The sequence below is a fragment of the Microtus pennsylvanicus genome, chromosome 1 (genome assembly GCF_037038515.1).
Source record: "Microtus pennsylvanicus isolate mMicPen1 chromosome 1, mMicPen1.hap1, whole genome shotgun sequence".
NCBI classification, from domain to species: Eukaryota; Metazoa; Chordata; class Mammalia; order Rodentia; family Cricetidae; genus Microtus; species Microtus pennsylvanicus.
In genome coordinates, this window is record NC_134579.1 from 98,832,680 (window position 1) to 98,853,424 (window position 20,745).

At 37.9% G+C, this 20,745-nt stretch overlaps 1 protein-coding gene across 2 annotated transcripts in view; it reads right to left on the minus strand.

Moving 5' to 3' along the window:
* LOC142851572 (cytochrome P450 3A6-like) overlaps nucleotides 1-20,745 on the minus strand; it is a 124,516-nt gene that overhangs the window by 81,582 nt on the left and 22,189 nt on the right. For both annotated transcript variants that reach the window (XM_075975368.1, XM_075975358.1), the window contains exons 8-12: nucleotides 9,541-9,668; nucleotides 8,763-8,829; nucleotides 6,053-6,213; nucleotides 3,441-3,667; nucleotides 1,583-1,745 (exon numbers count right to left, since the gene is read on the minus strand). In XM_075975368.1, the coding sequence (XP_075831483.1) occupies nucleotides 1,583-1,745; nucleotides 3,441-3,667; nucleotides 6,053-6,213; nucleotides 8,763-8,829; nucleotides 9,541-9,668 (746 nt within the window). The remainder of the gene's footprint in view (nucleotides 1-1,582; nucleotides 1,746-3,440; nucleotides 3,668-6,052; nucleotides 6,214-8,762; nucleotides 8,830-9,540; nucleotides 9,669-20,745) is intronic.

Sequence of the window (20,745 nt, forward strand, 5' to 3'; positions counted from 1 at the left end):
TATATTTAGAATAGTTTTAAGATGTTTCAATGTATTTATTGGTGGATTTTAATATACAAAAAGTCTTTAAAGAATCATTTTAAGTTTTGGAAAGAAGAAAATTAGGTGATTTAGTAATAGAGGATGCTTTAATGAATACAGAGAAAATAAAAATGGAAAGTGCATGTGTTAGTTAATGGGTTATGGGGTAGGGACAGTGGCAGCCTGAAGATAGCATATCTAAAAGACGGGAGTAAATTTCACAGAGAAAACCTACTGAAAGTTCTTGGCTTGGAGGTAGCTTGGTTGATTTGAACTTGCAGGATGAGATATAATGATGAATGAAGAAGGAAAGAAAACACATGGATATATAAGAACGTAGGTGGATGCCAATTGTCTAGACCAGAGTCCCTAAAATGCGTGGAAAAGTGCATAAAATGGCTAAGCGAAGGAGTCTTTCATATTCATGAATAATGGTTTAATGCATGGATTTTTGTCTGTGTTTCTATATGGGAATTACTGTGGAACTTTGAAAGTCTCTGGATTGGTGAAGGATTTGGACAGACATTCTGATATGACACAAGGATAATAAAAAGACCATTATACCTCTTGGAAATGAATATATATATAATTATGTTTCAGGTTATTTCTATTAATTCATTTGAAAATTAATAAATATTTAAACTTTAAAAATCTGTTCCATGGTTACAGGAGCCAGAGGGGGCAAGGATACTAGTGAACATGTACCAGACTATCAACTAAACAGATATCATAGGGACTTAGAGACTGAGGCAGCAATCACAGAGCCTGCATGGGTCTGTACTAGGCCTGTAGCACACATGCTGTGATTGTTTACCTTGGGTTCCTGAGGAACTCCTAGAAGTGGGAGTAGGAACGGATTCTCTGACTCTTTCTCCTGCTTGGGGGGCAGTTTTTGTGTCTCTGGGTTGTTCCACCCAGCCTTGTTATAAGAGTTTATGCCTAGTCTCATTGCATCTCGTTATGTCTTGTTCAGTTGATATCCCTAGGTGGTTTGCTCTTTTCTGAAGGGAAATGGAGGATTAATGGATCTTGGGGATAAGTGAAGTGAGGGGGACTTGGAGAAGGGGAATATTGAGAGAGGAGTCTATGGTGAGGATATATTTTATCAGAGGCAAATAAAAGAGTCTGCTCCATGTATGATATATACAAGTATAAAAAATCCATAACAAAGTCTATTAATTGTAGAATACTCATGTAATGGTAACAAGAAAAATTACTTGGCTTCAATAATACTATACATAATCATATAAGGAATATCTTCATTTAATACTCATAATCTTTCATTTAAAATTAGATACAGACTTATTGCTCCAGAACTAAATGGCTCAGGAGCCCACACATGGTTTTATACAGATCTCTCAATAAAGAAAACATTAGGTAAAAATAAAACAGTATAATCCATATATAAATATATACATATATTCAATATATCTTATACATATTCTGTATATTTTTATACATTATATATAAATAAAGTGTGTATATTGTATATATGCAAATTTATGAAATGCTTATAAATTAAAAAATAAAAACATCCCAAAAAGAATATGTTCTGTCTCACCTCTGTTTCTTCACAAGGCAGCACGGAAAAGTTCTGCAGCATTTTGACAATAGCAAGCTTCATGTTAATGAGAGCAAACCTCATGCCAATGCAGTTTCTAGGCCCATATCCAAAAGGCAGGTATGTGTAAGGATTAATTCTATCTTTATTTTCCTTGCTGAACCTGGTATCACAATTGAACAAGAACATAAATAATGAAACACGAAATTCACAAGAGCAACATGTTTGCAGTTTTCAGTTTTCACTTACATCCCACTGCCAGCATGATAAGGGCACTTCAGGGTGTTCAGTATTGCAGTCATGGAGTGTTTAATTCATTATGAGATTTGTAATTTAATATTCTTTCTATAACTTTACGGTAAAGGATCTCCTAATGTTAAGAAGATGATGTGTCATGAATGCTCATTGGAATGAATTGTGTCTTTGAAATTTAAAATATTAACGATTTTGTGTGTTATCAGTGTGCAAACATCACAAAGAACTTGTGGGGAGAAGGAAGGAATTTCCCTGACACTTGAGTTGGGGATTTGCTCACTGTGGATGGAGGAGATACATGTTAGGAATGAATTGTTTCTATTCCAATTCTTACTCTTTTCACCATCCTCTCTTTACTTCCTATAATTGTTTCATTCCAGTCAGCCTAATCTCTTTCCTCTTCCTCATCCTCTTTCTCTTCAGCCCCATTTATCCTCATTACGGTTTTTTCACAAAATCTGTGACTCCCTCACCCACCTCCAAAAGTCATTCGGTGAAGTAGGTAGCAAGGACACAGCTGCTTCTCTACTCTGTTATCCCTGAATTTTGTGTCCATCCTTCCCATAGGGGAAATGCTGATTCTGGAAATGCTCTAGAAGAATTTTAACCATCTATTCTGTGAGAGTTATTAAGTATCAAGGAAGATTATGAAACAATTTCTAAGCTATTTTATAGAACAGCTTTGGGGTCAGGTGAAGGTTGTATTGGTTTGTGTGTACAAGTTGAGCTTGGTGGAAAACTCTGGGGGAAGAGTACATACACACACATGAGAAACACTGGGGTTTCTGTAGACTTCTTCTATACTATGTTTGTTTACAATCATAATATTTCTTTTCTTTTCTTTAGACAGCGTTTCTCTGAATAGCCTAGGCACCTGTCCTGGAACTTGCTCTGAAGGCCTGGCTGGCCACAAACTCATAGAGATCTTCCTGCCTCTCCCTCCTGAGTGCTGGGATTAAAGGCATGTATTACCAATACCTGGACAGTAACAATATCTTTTAAACTTTTTCATTCCTCACTTCCTGGCCTAGTCACTGATACTCCCTGAGTCTATATTATCTGAAAGTTGGAAAAACCATAGAAATGAATAATGAATGCTGTCTGATTCTATAGTCACTAAGAGAAAGTGTGTATATGTGGTGGCTATATAGATGGGACATAGAATCAACCTGATCAGAAAACAGGAGCAAGTCAATTCTTCTTGTCTAATAAGCACTATACAGAGAACAACTGCCAACACCAGAGACACACGGCTAAAAATGCAATATCTTAGGCATCCAGAACTTCATGATAGAGGTGACTGTATGTATAAATTTTTGGTCTCCTAATTTAACTGCATCTATCTTTAACTATCATTTTCATATGAGGAGCATGATATGAATTAGACAGGTTCTTTATTGGAATATATATATATATATATATATATATATATATATATCCATACCGATACATATGAGCACCTAAATAATAATTTGAGAAAAAAAGAGGTTATGTACTTGAAGAAGTATGGAGAGAGGAATATAGGAGAGAAAGAGACTGAGCATATTAACCTTCTTAGAGAAGTCTGATTCTGTGTACATTCCCCCTTTCTGAGTCCTCATACCTTTCAGGACGGAACTGCTCAGGCTCTGGCCAGTATTTTGGATCTTGGTGTAGAGCATAAACAGGCATAATCACCACAGTCCCTTTGGGAATGAGTATACCGTTGATTTCAACATCTTTCTTATTGATTCTGTTAACCCTGTCACCAGCAGGATATAATCTCATAGCTTCACTCACTACCATGTCAAGATATTCCATCTCTAGCAGAGCTTCATAAGTGGCAGGTGCCTAGGAAGATTAAAAACAAGATTTTGCTAATTTGATATTTGAAACTAACTTTCATGCCAAACTAATAGAGTACTTTTATGTTTGTAGGAACTGCTCATTCAACCATATTAGTGGCTGGATTTATCACTGATATGTTTACAATAGTCACGTGTGTTGACATGCTAAAGGGCCACTGAAATACATAAAGAAGTGAATACTGAAGAATATTCAGAGAAGCTTATACTTAGGTCCAAATCTTCAGTGTTCTTTTGCATGATTTTCCTTTTCAGTAATAGTGAATGGCATATGATGTCAATCTCTTCAACATAAATTAGTTATTGAGGGTGTGATACCTTATAAAGGAAGGAGGCCACAAGTTCAGACTGTGGAAATATAATGTAAAGAATTGTAATTTCTTTTTTAAAACTCCATATCAATCCTTTCAGATGATAATTCACAGTTTTTAAATCCTGTGTTTAAATTTAATATTACTATAAATGAGAAATTTGAATGTTCTTATTAATCAATGCCATAGTAAACAGGAATAATATATGAAATTACCGTGACTAGCATCAATAAGATCTTTTTTCTTTGAAACTCATCATGGTTAAATGGATAAAAATGGAGACTAATTGAGCAAAAATTTCTATTCTACTGAAAAGTCCAAACAACTCTATGCTTAGTTCCTGAAAAAGAACTTCCACTGGTGCTTAAAATGGTGTTCTAATAAATTTTAAACTTCCAATATCCCACAGCCTAGTCACCTGAGGAGGTGTAGATTAAAGGTTAGAAATTACTAGATTAGATTTGTTTGTGTATATCTGGGAGAGTAGTCCTGATGGTTCATTGATGTAGCAGGGTCCCACCAATTGCAAGTGGTACTGTATCCTTATGGATAAACTTGGGTTGTAGGAGAACATCTAAATGATGGTCCATGAGTGGACCAGAGAGCAGCCAGCATACTCCATAGTCCATGCTCTGCTTCATTGGCTGTGAGGGAGTATCTTGGTCAGAAGCAGTGCTGAGTGGAGTGGCAAGCAGCCCTGTCTATAAGCGACTGTCTTGAGTTCCCTTATTGACTTTCCTCAGTGAGAGATTATCTTGTGAAAACATAAGCTGAAGTAATTGTTTACTTCTCATAGTTGTTTTGGATCATTTTATTTGTTACAGTGATATAATGAAACAAAAACAGAGGATGAGGATCAAGCCTGAAGATGCTTTGAGTGCACCTCACTGACAACATAGTCGGTCCCAGAATATAGGTACCTTGTTGACTGAGGTTTCTGTCCTGCCTGGTTCCTGCAGTCATTAAGACCCAAACAAATCACACAGAGGTCTTCATTAGTTATAAACTGATTAACCCATTAGTTCAGGCTTCTTATTTACTAATTCTTATAACTTACATTAGCCATAATTCTTGTCTGTTAGCCACATGGCTTTGTACTTTTTGGCAACGCAGTCACATCTTGCTTCTTCTGTGTCTCGGTCACGACTGCAGACTGCAGGATCATCTTCCCAGAATTCTCCTGTTCTTATTGCCCCACCTATACTTCCTGCCTGGCTACCAGCCAATCAGCATATTATTAAACAGGTCAAGAAACAAATGTTTACAGGATAAAACTGTTGTCCCACAGTAAGTACCTCACACCTCATTGCATCCAATTTTGGGCAGAGATGAGAAAACAGCTTATATGATATGTAGCTGTAACTTTGTGAATACTGAAGCTACCATAATGTAGAGGTGAACAGTGTAGCTTGAAAGCCGCCATGATCTGCTTTGTTCAAACTGAATTATGTGAGCAATAATGAGAATAGCTGAATCAGTCTGCCCAGCAGAGACAACACAAGGGTCCATTAACAGCAGTCAGACCACAGCATTCCCACTAAAAATATTAGACGTGCCAGGTCACTTGTTTGAGGTTCTAGGGGAATGCCTCAGTGGACAACAGCATTGTTGGTTCTTGCAGAGGATGTGGGCTCAGGTCACAGTACTCACATGGTGAGCATTTCCTAGAACTCTAGTTCCTGGGAATCTGATGCCCTCTTCTGGCTTACTCACATTTCAGACATGAACATGAAAAACAGACACAGGTATGTAGGCAGAACATCCGTTTAAGTTTAAAGAAAATACTTGTCTGACACGTGCTTATCATTAAAAATCTAAAGAGATTTTATGCATGGTTTAGACTGTGTTATGTAGTTAGAAATAGTGGATGTCACAGGCTCTGTACAGATTTACAGAGATTAATTTTTCTGTACATATACTTTCCCTCTGTCGAATTTTCAGACACTATTGCTGAAAGAATCAGTTCTTACTGTACTAACTATGATTCCAAATGCAAGTATAGAATTTTTTCATGCTGAGGTTTCACCTTTTCCCTCTATCTCCAGGCACTATCAACTCACCTTCTTGGGTAGGGCTAAATCAATCTCATGCTGGAGCTTCTTTTGGACATCAGGATGAGTTGCCAGCAAATACATAATAAAGGAAAGAGCATTGCTTGTAGTCTCATAGCCGGCAAAAATAAATGTGATTGATTGGGTTATGATCTCCATATCAGAAAGAGCTAAAATAAAATTAGACATTGTGTGTCAATTACCAAGACTGATGCCTACATAGACACTTCACCTATTTTATTCTACCATATTTGGTACAGTAAGATACTCTGCACTTTATCTATAATGATGTTCTGCCTGCCAGATATGCAGAACAATGTTGATACAATACTTGTGGGAGTAAAAACTAATAACTTATTTGATTTAAGACCTACTTCATGAGATGGAACCAAGACTTGGCACTGTTCAATTGAACAACAACCTGGGACTAGATAGAGTGGGGATCAAGGGCAAAATCTAACAATACTGGTGTAATAGAAAAGAAATGAATTGACTCATTGATATTTCACTATTCTTGTAGATCAGTGCCTTGATCAGTCATCTTCAGAGAGCCGCCTCCTGCAGCATGTAGGAATAAATGTAGAGAACCATAGCCAGATATTAGACAGAGAGTGACAGTCTTTGCAATATTCAGCTCTAAAGGGGATGTCTCCACTAAATACCTTTCTTCAAGACTCAGCAACTTCCATCAAAAAGAAGTCAAGAAGCCGTGCGGTGGTGGCGCACGCCTTTACTCCCAGCACTCGGGAGGCAGAGGCAGGCGGATCTCTGTGAGTTCGAGACCACCCTGGTGTACAAGAGCTAGTTCCAGGACAGGCTCCAAAACCACAGAGAAACCCTGTCTCAAAAAACCAAAAAAAAAAAAAGAAGTCAAGAAAAGTATAAGAGCCAGGGGAGGTTGAAAAAACAAGAATACAAGGCCTTTGAAATCAACATGAACAAAGCTCATAGAACTCACAAAGACTGAGGCAGCATGGATAGGGCCTCCATGGGCCTCCACTAGTTCTTATCTTCATATATTATGGCTTCCAGTTTTGTATTTTTGTGGGATTCGTGAGTGTGCAAAAGAGTGGTTCTCTGACTCTTGTGTATTTCCTTAGGATCTTTTTTTTTCTGTTGGCTTGTCTTTCCCAACTTTGATATGTTAGTTTTTGTTTTATCTTATTATAGTTTATTTTGTTACATTAAAATTATGAATGAAAAGATAAAAACCTAGCTACTGGTGAAAAGGTTAACAACTGAACTGTCCTGTTGGGGGAGGGAATATCAGTTTTCTTCAGTAGAATGATACTGCACATATCAACTACTTCAGAGCATGCCTCATGTTCAGGAGTAGATGCCCAACATATAATGGACACCTCAGTTTGTGAGTGAATTTGTGTGTGTGTGTGTGTGTGCGCGCGTGCATGCGTGCACACGGGTGCACATGCACATGCGTGTTTGTTCATGTACATGCGTGCTTTGATTAGGTTAATTTGGTGTTTGATTTTTTTGTATAGTTTTATTTATTTTACTGATTTGGGGCAATTTTGTTCTTACATTGTTTTTTTATTTGCTCTTATGAAAAAAATATAGTTGGGTGGGTGTGGAGATCTGGAAGGCCTTGGGAGATGGAAAGAATATGATCACAATATATTTAAAATTAGAAATTGTTTTTAAAAGTACCAAAATTTGTTATTGACTTCAAATATGCAATTAACAATGGGATTTAATATTAATAATTTCCAAAAGATACTTTGAGGTACTAATGTATGAATAGAAGCATTACTCTGAAATACTAAATCCAAACACAGTGAATAAAACATTAGAGAGGAAACATGTTATAAAACTGGTTTTCTTCTTTAATGTACTATGTTATTGTAAAAGGAAAAATACATTTCCACAGTCCCTTGGGCTAGAGAACACACTTCCAATGATTGAACTGTAGTGAGGGTAGTATTTTGAGACTGTACTTCCTGTTTGGATGCTGTGGAAACAGATTTGCAGGTAGAGGATCTGATTCAGTGGCTCTTTATGAGGCTGAGACTCAACATTGGACTGATGCAGGTGACCCCGTATTATTGAAGGCTTTTGGGGTATGAAAGACATAATCAAAATAGATCTTCAGATTTTAATTTTTTAATTAAAATATTACTTCCTTTCCTTTTTTTTTCTCCTCCAATTCTAATGCCACACATTTTTCCCCAAATTTAGCAAGGAGTACTTTAACAATTTTTATTAATATAGAAATAAAAAATCATATAAATACAATGTGCTGAGTTTTGCCTAGCCCTCTTGTATTTGTTTCTGGGCTGACCATTTAGTATTGGACAAACAATCATGGACTCATCCCTGGGGAAAACTAATTATCTCTCTCTCAGCTGTTGTTATTTATCTGTATCTCTTGATCTAAAGTGGGTTTTCATGAGATTTTACCCAGCTATGTTGGAATGTCAGCTGTTGTTGGGACAATTTAGGTCTTGTTTAGGCATTTGTGCTGTTGAGAATGCATGGTTGTGGCTTTCCTGTCATAGATGGAATGTACAATAATTCGGTATTTTCTTTATGCATATACTCCATGATTTTAGAAAGTTCCTCAGACTGATGCTTTTAAAGTACATGTCTATGTCTCGTTGCAATTTAACAGGATGTCTTCTCTGCTTAAATGACCCAGTCAACATTTCAAAGACAAGTCTCTCTCTCTGTGCTTCTCTTTAGACTGTAAAGCAGCCTTTATTACCTTTATGGTACTTCACATCTTTCAAATTCTGGGAGTTCATCATCAGCTGAAGAAAATCCACTCGGTGCTTACAAGAGACAGAAATATCAAGTCAGAAGTTGCAATGTTAAGTCAAAAATGAATATGAAATGGAGACCTTAAATTCTTTTATGAATAATGACTTATTTAAGGCCTGTCTATGGTTAAGTTTGCCTAAATCACTGGTTACAAAAACTGTTAAATACAGATTTTGGAGAACAAGAAGTCTATCATACTCTAGTATCATGCTCCCATGTCCAACACCTTGTCTCGGGGCTTTTCCTCATTCTGAGCATCTGAAGTTACTGATGACAGACCCCGGACTGGATGCTTGCCAGTTTCATTTTCTGTCATATGCATTTGTAAGCAAAAAGTCCTGAATATCAACCTGTAGTTTACTTAACATATTCTTAAATAATATCCCATATTTTTTGATGGTTGTTTCTCAAGCTCATTGTTGGATTTTATGTGATAATGTGCAAATATTCCAAATATCCAGAGTAATAAAAATTTGATTAGATACTGATTCTTTGGCATCTTACTGACAGTAACTTTCTGCCATGTACTGGTCCTTTTGGCAAAACTGTGATATTCAAGTGGTACTCTCAATGCTCAAAGAAATTGCCCAACTTGATGGCAAGCCACAACACAGATTAAACAGAATGAATTCATCAAATATCTTAATGAAATTTTCCATAGGGAATTTTTGACATGTGACAGAATTGCCTTGAAATTGAAGTAAATTTTTTATACATTTTACCTCCTGGTTATCTTTTAGCCGATCGTTTTTTACTTTATTCACAAAATTTCGTAAAAAACTTGTAGCATCACTAGGAAGAATGCAGATATTTAACTTTTCATACAGTCCTTTAAGAAATGGAAAGAGTGCTATAGAGAAAAAGAAATACCATGATGAAAATGTTAACTTAACCTATTGGCAGTTACTTTATTCATCAATGTTAAAAACTGTATAATTAAAAAATAAAACAATCAAATCATGTGACAGAAACAAAATTGGCAGAAACAAGCTAAAAAATACAATTGCAATATACATAAAGCTTATATATCACATCTTAATATGTTAAATCTTTAAAATAAATTTATTTATTTTATATCCTTTCTGCAGTATCTCCTCATTCCTCTCCTCCAAATACCGCCCCACACTCCTTGTTCACACCCCGCAATCTGTTCCACCTTCTTTTCTGTTTAAAAAGGCAGGTCTCCCATGACTGTCAACAAAACAAGGCATATAAAGTTGCAGTAAGACTAAGCACCTCCCTATACATTAAGGCTGGGCAAAGTGACCCAGTATGAGGAGTAGGTTCCCAAAAGTGAGTAAAAGTGTTGGAGACAGCCTTTGTTCCTACTGATAGGAGTTCCACAAGAGGATCATGCTACACAACTGTAACATACATGCAGAGTGCCTAGATCAGTCCCATACAGGCTTTCTCATTGGCAGTTCAGTCCCTGTGAGCCTCTATGAGCCCAGGTTATTTGATTCTGTGAGTTTTCTTGTAATGTTCTTGACTCCTTTGTCTCCTATCATCCTTTTCTCCCTATTCTTCAGGATTACTTGGGCAGGAGAGTAAGACCACGCAAATATTGCCTAGAGTGTCAGGACCTACAGACCTAAGATAGAATCAAACATAACAGGAGAAAAAAATATCTTTGTCAGTGTAAAGATGTTGAAGTCTTAATAAAAACATGTATACAAAAATACATTTTCTCCACAGAAATTTAGTATGGACTTCTACTAAAATATTTAGAGAAAACCAAAACCAATTCTTCACAGATGTCCAAAACTTACAAAATTACAGAAAGATTCAGAATTCATTTTAAAGGCTAATACTATCTTCTTAGTCATACCAGAATATGTCATGCAAAGTAAAATTGTATCAAATGTGACTTATACATAATATTGGAGACTTCATCATTAAATACTTTCGCCTTGATGCATGCTATCCAAAGAGGTACAAATAGAATAAAATCAAACTGCACACAAGCACTTTGAATGAAATAATCTGAAAATTAAGAACAGGGTCTCAATGTTCAGGGAATTCTCTTAACTTGATAAAAAATTGTCTATGAAAACAAAGAGTTTACACAGAAATTTACAGAGAAAATATTTCCCATTGAGTAAAAATAGAGACCATGATAGCTTGTTTTCTTTATCTTCACCACTCCTCAGTAACTATAACCAAAAAGCAGGTTTGTATGTCTACCAGGGTACAGCATCAATATACAAGAATACACAAGCTACAACCATGAGATCTGGCACAGTCAGTATTACATCCCTCTGAGTGCTGAGGGGGAGAATCACATTCTTGAGGAGCATACTAAATTACTAAATATAATCTGGAATAAAATAAACAAAAATTTCATTGTTGGTGGTTAGATAAGCAGCATTAGGTATGCTAGCCAAGCATGGTACCACGAAGTTTCATCCCTGGGTCCTGTGTTTGAAGAAGAATCTTGCTCTTAGGCTTAGTAGGTCAAGAATTACAATCATCCTGCCTCTATATCATTACCTCAGGAATTCAATGCATTCACCAATACAACTGACACAAAAACTGCTCCTTTACTTAATTGTATGCATATTTAATGGAACAAAACAAGCCCAATGTGAAATTAGCAAAAAAAAACACCATTCACAAAATCATTAAAACATAGTCATAGCCCCCACTACACACTCATCCTCCTGGTACCCATAACCTTCATTAGGCTGAGCCAGGAAACATCTTGATGATGAAACTCAACATCAAATATATTCTGGAGCAGGACTTAGTGAAGAGAATAATGCAGAGGGTACTCCTTTGATGAGCTAACCTGATATTCTGACCAGGATATTTTCTTATCTCAATTTTTCCACAGTCTTACTCTCCACTACAGCTATTCCTTATTTTTTACCATGTCCAATGCCAATATAGATTCCTGCTTTTCTCACTTTTATGTTATATGATTTTTTTGTTCAACAAATCTTTTTCTATAACCTTTCTTCCTTTTTAGAACATAGACTGGTCTCGTTCCCAGTATCTCTGTGACTCAGCTTTCTGAGAGATGAGACTGTTTTATATGATATGAGTGCACAGCTTTCAACTTCTGATTCCAGTCTACATTTAAACAAAATTTCCACATCTTTCCTCATCTCTTTCTTGTATCTATCTTTTTCTTTCTATATATTCATACATCCTCTATTTCCTACTAAGAAACATTCAACTAACTAGTCACTAGTTCCTCCAAAGTTTACTTCTTACTTTTCTTTTCTTTTTTTCTCACTTATAGTACAAATAGCTAAATAGTAGAGAGAGAATTGAGTATGCCTTAGTTGCTAAAACATTTGGAACTTAAAGACTTTCTAAAGATAGCTTCTTAATTAACCACTAATATATTTTTATGGCAGTCTTACTGATGGATAACAACTCATGTTGAAGACATTGATCAACTGACTGAGAATGACTGAGTGGAGATCGTGGAGCCCTGAACACAAGGCTAACAGGACAAAACTCATCTCAACCCTACTCATAGCTAGACTTTATTTAACACAAAACACTCCCACTGAAGGAAGAAAGATGCTATGAATTAAATCAACAAGAAACTTCTGAAACCTATGAACACCTGATTTTTGACAAAGGAGCTAAAAGTATACAATGGAAGAAAGAAAGCATCTTCAACAAATGGTGCTGGCATAACTGGATGTCAACCTGTAGAAGAATGAAAATAGATCCATATCTATCACCATGCACAAAACTCAAGTCCAAATGGATTAAAGACCTCAATATCAATCTGAACACACTGAACCTGGTAGAAGAGAAAGTGAGAAGTTCTCTACAACACATGGACACAGGAAACCACTTCCTACGTATAACCCCAGTAGCACAGACAATAAGGGCAACATTGAATAAATGGGACCTCCTAAAACTAAGAAGCTTCTGTAAAGCAAATGAAACTGTCATTAAGACAAAAAGGCAACCTACTGACTGGGAGAAGATATTCACCAACCCTGCAACAGACAAAGGTCTGATCTCCAAAATATATAAAGAACTCAAGAAACTAGACTTTAAAATGCTAATTAACCCAATTAAAAAATGAAACACTAAACTGAACAGAGAATTCTCAAGAGAAGTTCAAATGGCCAAAAGACACTTAAGGTCCAGTTCAACCTCCTTAGCAATCAGGGAAATGCAAATCAAAACAATTTTGAGATACCATCTTACACCTATCAGAATGGCTAAAATCAAAAACACCAATGATAGCCTTTGCACAATGGGATATGGAGTAAGTGGAACACACATCCATTGCTGGTGGGAATGTGAACTTGTACAACCACTTTGGAAATAAGTGTGGTGGTTTCTCAGGAAATTCTGGATCAACCTACCCCAGGATCCAGCAATACCTCTCTTGGGAATATACCCAAGAGATACCCTATCATACTAGAAAAGCATTGGTTCTACTGTGTTCATAGCAGCATTATTTGTAATAGCCAGAACCTTGAAACAACCTGGATGCCCTTCAATAGAAGAATGGATAAAGAAAGTGTGGAATATGTACTCATTAGAGTACTACTCAGTGGCAAAAAAACAATGACATTGTGAATTTTTCATGCAAATGGATGGAAATAGAAAACACTATCCCGAGTGAAGTAACCCAGACCCAAAAAGATGAATATGCTATGTACTCAGTCATAAGTGGATTCTAGCCATAAATAAAGGACATTGAGCCTTTAATTCATGATCCTAGAGAAGCTAAATAAGAAGCTAAATAAAGAAAAACATAGTTATTTTCCTGGAAATTGGAAGGAGACAAGATTGCCAGGCAAACATTGGAAACTTCGGGTTGGGGGTGAGGTGGGGTTAAGGGGAGATGGGGAGAAAAAAGTGAGAAGGGGAGGATGGGGAGAACTTGTTGGAATGGGACAGTAGGGATGAAGGAAGGGTGGTTATGAGAGCAGGGAAGTATATATCTTAATTAAGGGAGCCATTTTAGGGTTGGCAAGAGACTTGACTCTAGAGGTGTTCCCAAGTGTCCATGGACATGTCCCCAGATAGTTCCTTGGGCAGCTGAAGAGAGGGAGCCTAAAATGGTTCTATCCTATAGCCATACTGATGAGTATCTTGCATATCACCATCTGGTGATGGATGGAGATAGAGACAGAGACCCACAATGGAGCACTGGACTGAGCTCCTAAAGTCCAAATGAGGAGCAGAAGGAGGGAGAACATGAGCAAGGAAGTCAGGACCGCGAGGGTGCGTCCACCTACTGAGACGGTGGGGCTGATCTAATGGGAGCTCACCAAGGCCAGCTGGACTGGGATTGATGGAGCATGTGATCAAACCGGACTCTCTGAACATGGGGGACAATGAGGGCTGAATGAGAAGCCTAGGACAATGGGACTGGGCTTTGATCCTACTGCACGTATTGTCATTTTGGAAGCCTAGTCTGTTTGGATGCTCACCTTCCTATTCCTAGGTGGATGGGTGAGGACCTTGGACTTCCCACAGGGCAGGGAACCCTGACTGCTCATTGGAGTGGAGAGGGAGGGGGAGGGGGGGAGAAATGGGGGGAGGTGGAAATTTTTAATAAAATAAAAAATATGCATCAAAAAAAGAAAACTTCTGATGGAAACTCAGATGGAAATATCTCAGCAGTATAGCACTAGTAAGTTGAAAAACCAAACCAATTTTCCTTCAATAATTATTAAGTTAATAGCAACTCTTAAGAAGATAAGCAGACATAACTCCAGATTAGAAATCAAAATGATTATTCATTTTTTTTTCAAAAAATTCAAATAACACATGCCTATCTTCGGAATACTACCAAGAAAATACTAAATGCTGAAAGAATTAAGGAAATTGAGGCAACATATTAAAATAAAATTTCACAAATGATTGAATACAGAAGAAAGACAAACAATGAGATGATGACAGAAATGAAAAATTTAATAACTCAAATATAAGATTCAGTGGAAAACATCAAAGAAAAATGAGTAATATATGAGAAAAGATGAGGACTGAGAGACAAGACAGAAGAATAGGACCATTCAGTTATGGTTAGTGATCAGTTTGCTCAAGAGGGTAGGTAAAACTTGTGAAGGCTTTTGGGAGATCAATAAAAAGTCTGTGAGTTTCAGCATAGAGAAATGAAAACATCTTCATGTCAAAGTCATATAACATATTCCCAATAAGAACATAGAAGAAAACTTTCCAAACCTAAGAAAGACATTTCCATGTAGATACAAAAGTGTAGGGAGAACATAACATAGACAAGAGCAGAGAAGAAACATCCTATGTTGTATTAAAGGTAAAAGCTCACAACACACAGAATTAAAAAAGTGTACTGAAACAAGCAAGAGGGAAGCAAAGTAGATACATCAGTGTCACAGCTGAATTCTCAGTGCAAATCATGTAAGATCAGAGGGCTTAGAAAGATGTATTTCAGCCTATGAAAATCAAGACCTGCTGAAAAAATATTAACATACCAACAAACTATTTATGATAATCAAAGAAGAAAGAAAAATCATTTGGGGTAAGTCAGGCTAAATGATTTTAGCCATGTTACAGAACACACTGGAAGGAATATTTCATCCTGAAGAAAAATATAAACACATTCAAGAGTCTTGAGGGGAAAAACAACACTAAGGCAGTTGTTAAGGAAAAGACAATAAAAAATATATAGACAGAAGGAAATCAGCAATGTAACAAGAAATAAATTACATTCATTTCAATTTCATTCCAATGATGGAGGGATGGTTCAGTACATGTAAATGTATAAATATAAATTCTGACATAAACAGGCTCAAGGCAGGAATCATAGATTTTTTTCATATTTAACAACTCCACATTAAACATGCACCAAAACTGATAAAAGCATGTGTAATATGCAAGGATAAAGGAGGATATTGGGTCAGAACATTCAATAGATGTAGTAATAAGAGCAGCAGGGCTGCGTCCCCAGCACCCCGGCTGCCTGGCTAGCTTATGCCCGAAATAACAACACACAAACTGTATTCATTTAATCACTGCTTGGCCCATTAGCTCTAGCCCTTACTGGTTAATTCTGATATCCCGATCAACCCATTTCTAATAAACTGTAGCACCGGTCTTACCGGGAAGATTCAGCATGTCTGACCTGGCGGCTTGCTCCATCTTGTCTGCTTCAGAGAGCAGAGCTATCACGTCTACCTGGGAGAGGGGAGCTGTCAAGTCTGAGCTCACTTCCTCTTCCTCCCAGCATTCTGTTCTGTTTACTCCACCCACCTATGTTTTAACCTATTGGGGCCAAGGCAGTTTATTTAACCAATGACCTTCCTCCATCAAATAGAGACATGGGAGAGAATATAGTATAGTGTAGTTTGTACCTGTGTATGTGTGTGTGTGTGTGTGTGTGTGTGTGTATGCGTGTGTGTATGCCATGAGTATTTTTACTTTATAGGCTATCTAAAAAAATATTAGAATATTGATAGACTTTAAAAAAATACCCTACAGCTTGGGCGCTGGGTCCTAACCCAAAGCGGAGGGTTAAGGGTAGCTCGGTAGCTCCTTTGTCCCCATAACCTGCCTGCAGCAAGCAGGGTGGGCCCTTTGTCTGCGAGCGAACCAAGCAGCACGGAGTTTCGATCAGGGCACCTAGTGAAACATCATTGTGGTGAGTGAGTGCTGCAGCACCCGGGAACAGCCCGCCTACACTAACTGATCAACCTAAGGGGCTACACTGCCCAGTACCTCCTCTCTCTTCCTATCCCATCCAGCTTACATCCAGATCCCCCCACCCCCTGTCTCCCTCCCCCCTCCCTTCCTTGGTGGCAGAGCACCTCCCTGCTCTGCCTGCTTGGGCGCTGGGTCCTAACCCAAAGCTGAGGGTAAAGGGGAGCTTGGTAGCTCCTTTGTCCCCATAGCCTGCCTGCAGCAAGCAGGGTGGGCCCTTTGTCTGCGAGCGAACCAAGCAGCATGGAGTTTCGATCAGGGCACCTAGTGAAACATCATTGTGGTGAGTGAGTGCTGCTGCACCTGGGAACAGCCCGCCTACACTTCCTGGTCATCCTACAGGGGCTATACTGCCCCGTACCACCTCTTTCTTCCTATCTCATCCAGGTTACATCCAGATCCCCCCACTCCCTGTCTCCCTCCATTCCTCCCTTCTTGGGCGGCAGAGCGCCTCCCTGCTCAGCCTGCCTGGGTGCTGGGACTGAACCCGAAGGTGAGTGCGAAGGGGAAGGCGGTAGCTCCTTTGTCTCCATAGCCTGCCTGCAGCAAGCAGGGTGGGCCCTTTGTTTGCGAGCTAACCAAGCAGCAAGGAGATCCGAACTGGACTCCAGGAGAAACATCACTGGGGAGTGACATCACTGGGAAGGTACATCAGTCGGCAAGAAGACCTGATCCTGTAAAAGAAGATCCATAGAAGAATATTGGGAGGAAGAGATGGGGAGACGCCAATGCAAGAATTCACCCAACAATCTGAAAAACAACACAAAACCACCAGAAGCCAGCGACCTCACAACAGGAGGACAAGAACACCTTAATCAAGAAGAAGGAGAAAAACTGACTTCATGACAGGGATTGACACCCTTAAACAGCATATAAAAAATGCGCTTATAGAAATGGATGAGAAGTATAACAGAAAGTTTGAGGAATTGAGTAAATCAGTGAATGATACCCTAGGAAACCAAGGAAAAACAATCAAGCAGATAATGGAAACAGTTCATGACTTGAAAACTGAAATGGAGGCAAAGAAGAAAACACAAACAGAGGGCCGGCTGGACATGGAAAATCTAGGTAAACGAATAGAGACTACAGAAACAAGCATAACCAGCAGAATACAAGAGATAGAAGAAAGAATCTCAGATTCTGAGGATAACATAGAGAAAATAAATGCACTGATCAAAGAAAACAGCAAGTCCAACAAACTCTCATCACAAAACATTCAGGAAATATGGGACACAATAAAAAGACCAAACCTAAGAATAATTGGAGTAGAAGAAGGAGAAGAAGTGCAGCTCAACGGTCCAGAAAATATACTTAATAAAATTATAGAAGAAAACTTTCCCAACCTGAAGAAGGATGTACCTATGAAGGTTCAAGAGGCATACAGAACCCCAAATAGGCTGGATCAAAAATAAACATCCCCTCGCCATATAATAATCAAAACACAAAATATACAGAATAAAGAAAGAATATTAAGAGCCGCAAAGGAAAAAGGCCAAGTTACTTATAAAGGTAAACCTATCAGACTTACACCTGACTTCTCTATGGAAACCATGAAAGACAGAAGGTCCTGGATAGATGTACTGCAAAAACTAAGAGACCATGGATGCAAGCCCAGACTACTATACCCAGCCAAGCTTTCGTTCACTATAAATGGAGAAAACAAAATTTTCCAGGATAAAACAAATTTAAGCAATACGTAGCCACAAATCCAGCCTTACAGAAAATAATAGAAGGAAAATCACGAACCATAGAGTCAACAAAGACCTCAATAAGTCAGACATCAAGAGACCCTTTACCAGTGCAACTCAAAGAAGGGAAACACACAAACCCTACTACTAAAAAAGTGACCGGAGTTAACAACCACTGGTCATTAATATCACTTAATGTCAATGGGCTCAACTCACCTATAAAAAGGCACAGGCTAAGAGATTGGATACGAAAACAGGATCCAACATTCTGCTGTCTACAAGAAACACACCTCAACCACAAAGACAGGCACCTACTCAGAGTAAAGGGCTAGGAAAAGGCTTATCAAGCAAATGGACCTAAGAAACAACCAGGTGTGGCCATACTAATTTCTAACAAAGTTGACTTCAAACTTAAATCAATCAGAAGAGATGGAGAGGGACATTTTATACTCATAACAGGAACAATTCATCAGGAAGAAGTCTCAATCTTGAATATCTATGCCCCTAATATAAAGGCACCCACGTACGTAAAAGAAACATTGCTAAAATTCATGGCAGCCATCAACCCGCACACACTAAAGAAGGAGACTTCAACACTCCTCTCTCACCAATAGACAGGTCAATCAGACGGAAACCTAACAGAGAAATTAGAGAATTAATGGAGGTAATGAAGCAAATGGACTTAACAGACATCTATAGAATATTCCACCCAAAGAGGAAAGAATATATCTGTTTCTCTGCAGCTCATGGAACCTTCTCGAAAATTGACCACATACTCGGTAACAAAGCTAACTTACACAGCTACAAAAAAAATTACTAACCACCTGGGTCTTATCAGACCACCATGGATTAAAGTTAGAATTCAACAACAATGCTACCCCCAGAAAGCCTACAAACTCATGGAAACTGAACAGTCAGATACTGAACCATACCTGGATTAAGGAAGAAATAAAGAAAGAAATTAAAGTCTTCCTTGAATTCAATGAAAATAAAGAAACAACATACTCGAACTTATGGGAGGCTATGAAAACAGTCCTAAGAGGAAAGTTCATAGCACTAAGTGCCCACTTAAAGAAAACAGAGAAAGCACATATTGGAGAATTAACAGCCAACCTGAAAGCTCTAGAAAAAAAGAAGCAGACTCACCTAGGAGGAGTAGAAGACTGGAAATAATCAAACTGAGGGCTGAAATCAACAAAATAGAAACACAGAAAACAATCCAAAGAATCAATGAATCAAGAAGCTGGTTCCTGGAGAAAATCAACAAGATTGACAAACCCCTATCCAAACTAGTCAAACGGCAGAGAGAAAATTTGCAAATTAATAAGATCAGAAATGAAAAGGGGGACATAACCACAAACACAGAGGAAATTCAGAGAGTCATTAGATCTTACTACAAAAGCTTGTATGCCACTAAACTGGAAAATGTAAAAGAAATGGACGCTTTTTTAGATAAATACGATTTACCAAAATTAAATCAGGACCAGGTGAACAATCTAAACAGACCTGTCAGTCGCGAAGAACTAGAAGCTGTTATCAAAAACCTCCCTACCAAAAATAGCCCAGGGCCAGATGGTTTCATTGCGGAATTCTACCAGAACTTCCAAGAAGACCTAATACCTATACTCCTCAATGTATTCCACAATATATAAACAGAAGGGTCATTACCAAATTCCTTTTATGAAGCCACAGTTACTCTGATACACAAACCACACAAAGTCTCAACCAGGAAAGAGAATTACAGGCCGATCTCACTCATGAATATCGACACAAAAATCCTCAACAAAATACTGGCAAACTGAATCCAAGAACACATCCGAAAAATTATCCCTTATGATCAAGTAGGCTTCATTCCTGAGATGAAGGGCTGGTTCAACATACGAAAATCTATCAATGTAATTCAGCATATAAATAAACTGAAAGAAAAAAACCATATGATCATTTCATTAGATGCTGAAAAAGCATTTGACAAAATTCAACATCCATTTATGTTAAAAGTCTTGGAGAGATTAGGGATACAAGGGTCATACCTAAATATAATAAAAGCTATATACAGCAAGCCGACAGCTAACATCAAATTAAACGGAGAAAAACTCAAAGCCATCCCGCTTAACTCAGGAACACGACAAGGCTGTCCACTTTCGCCATACCTCTTCAATATAGTGCTTGAAGTTCTAGCAATAGCAATAAGACAACATAATGGGATCAAGGGGATTCAAATTGGAAAGGAAGAAGTTAAACTTTCGTTATTCGCAGATGATATGATAGTGTACATAAGCGACCCCCAAAACTCCACCAAAGAACTTTTACAGCTGATAAACAGCTTTAGTAATGTGGCAGGATACAAGATCAACTCCAAAACATCAGTCGCCCTCTTATACACAAAGAATATGGAAGCAGAGAGGGAAATCAGAGAAGCTTCTCCATTCACAATAGCCACAAACAGCATAAAATATCTTTGGGTAAATCTAACCAAGGAAGTGAAAGATCTATTTGACAAGAACTTTAAGGCATTGAAGAAAGAAATTGGAGAGGATACCAAAAAATGGATGGACATCCCTTGCTCTTGGATTGGGA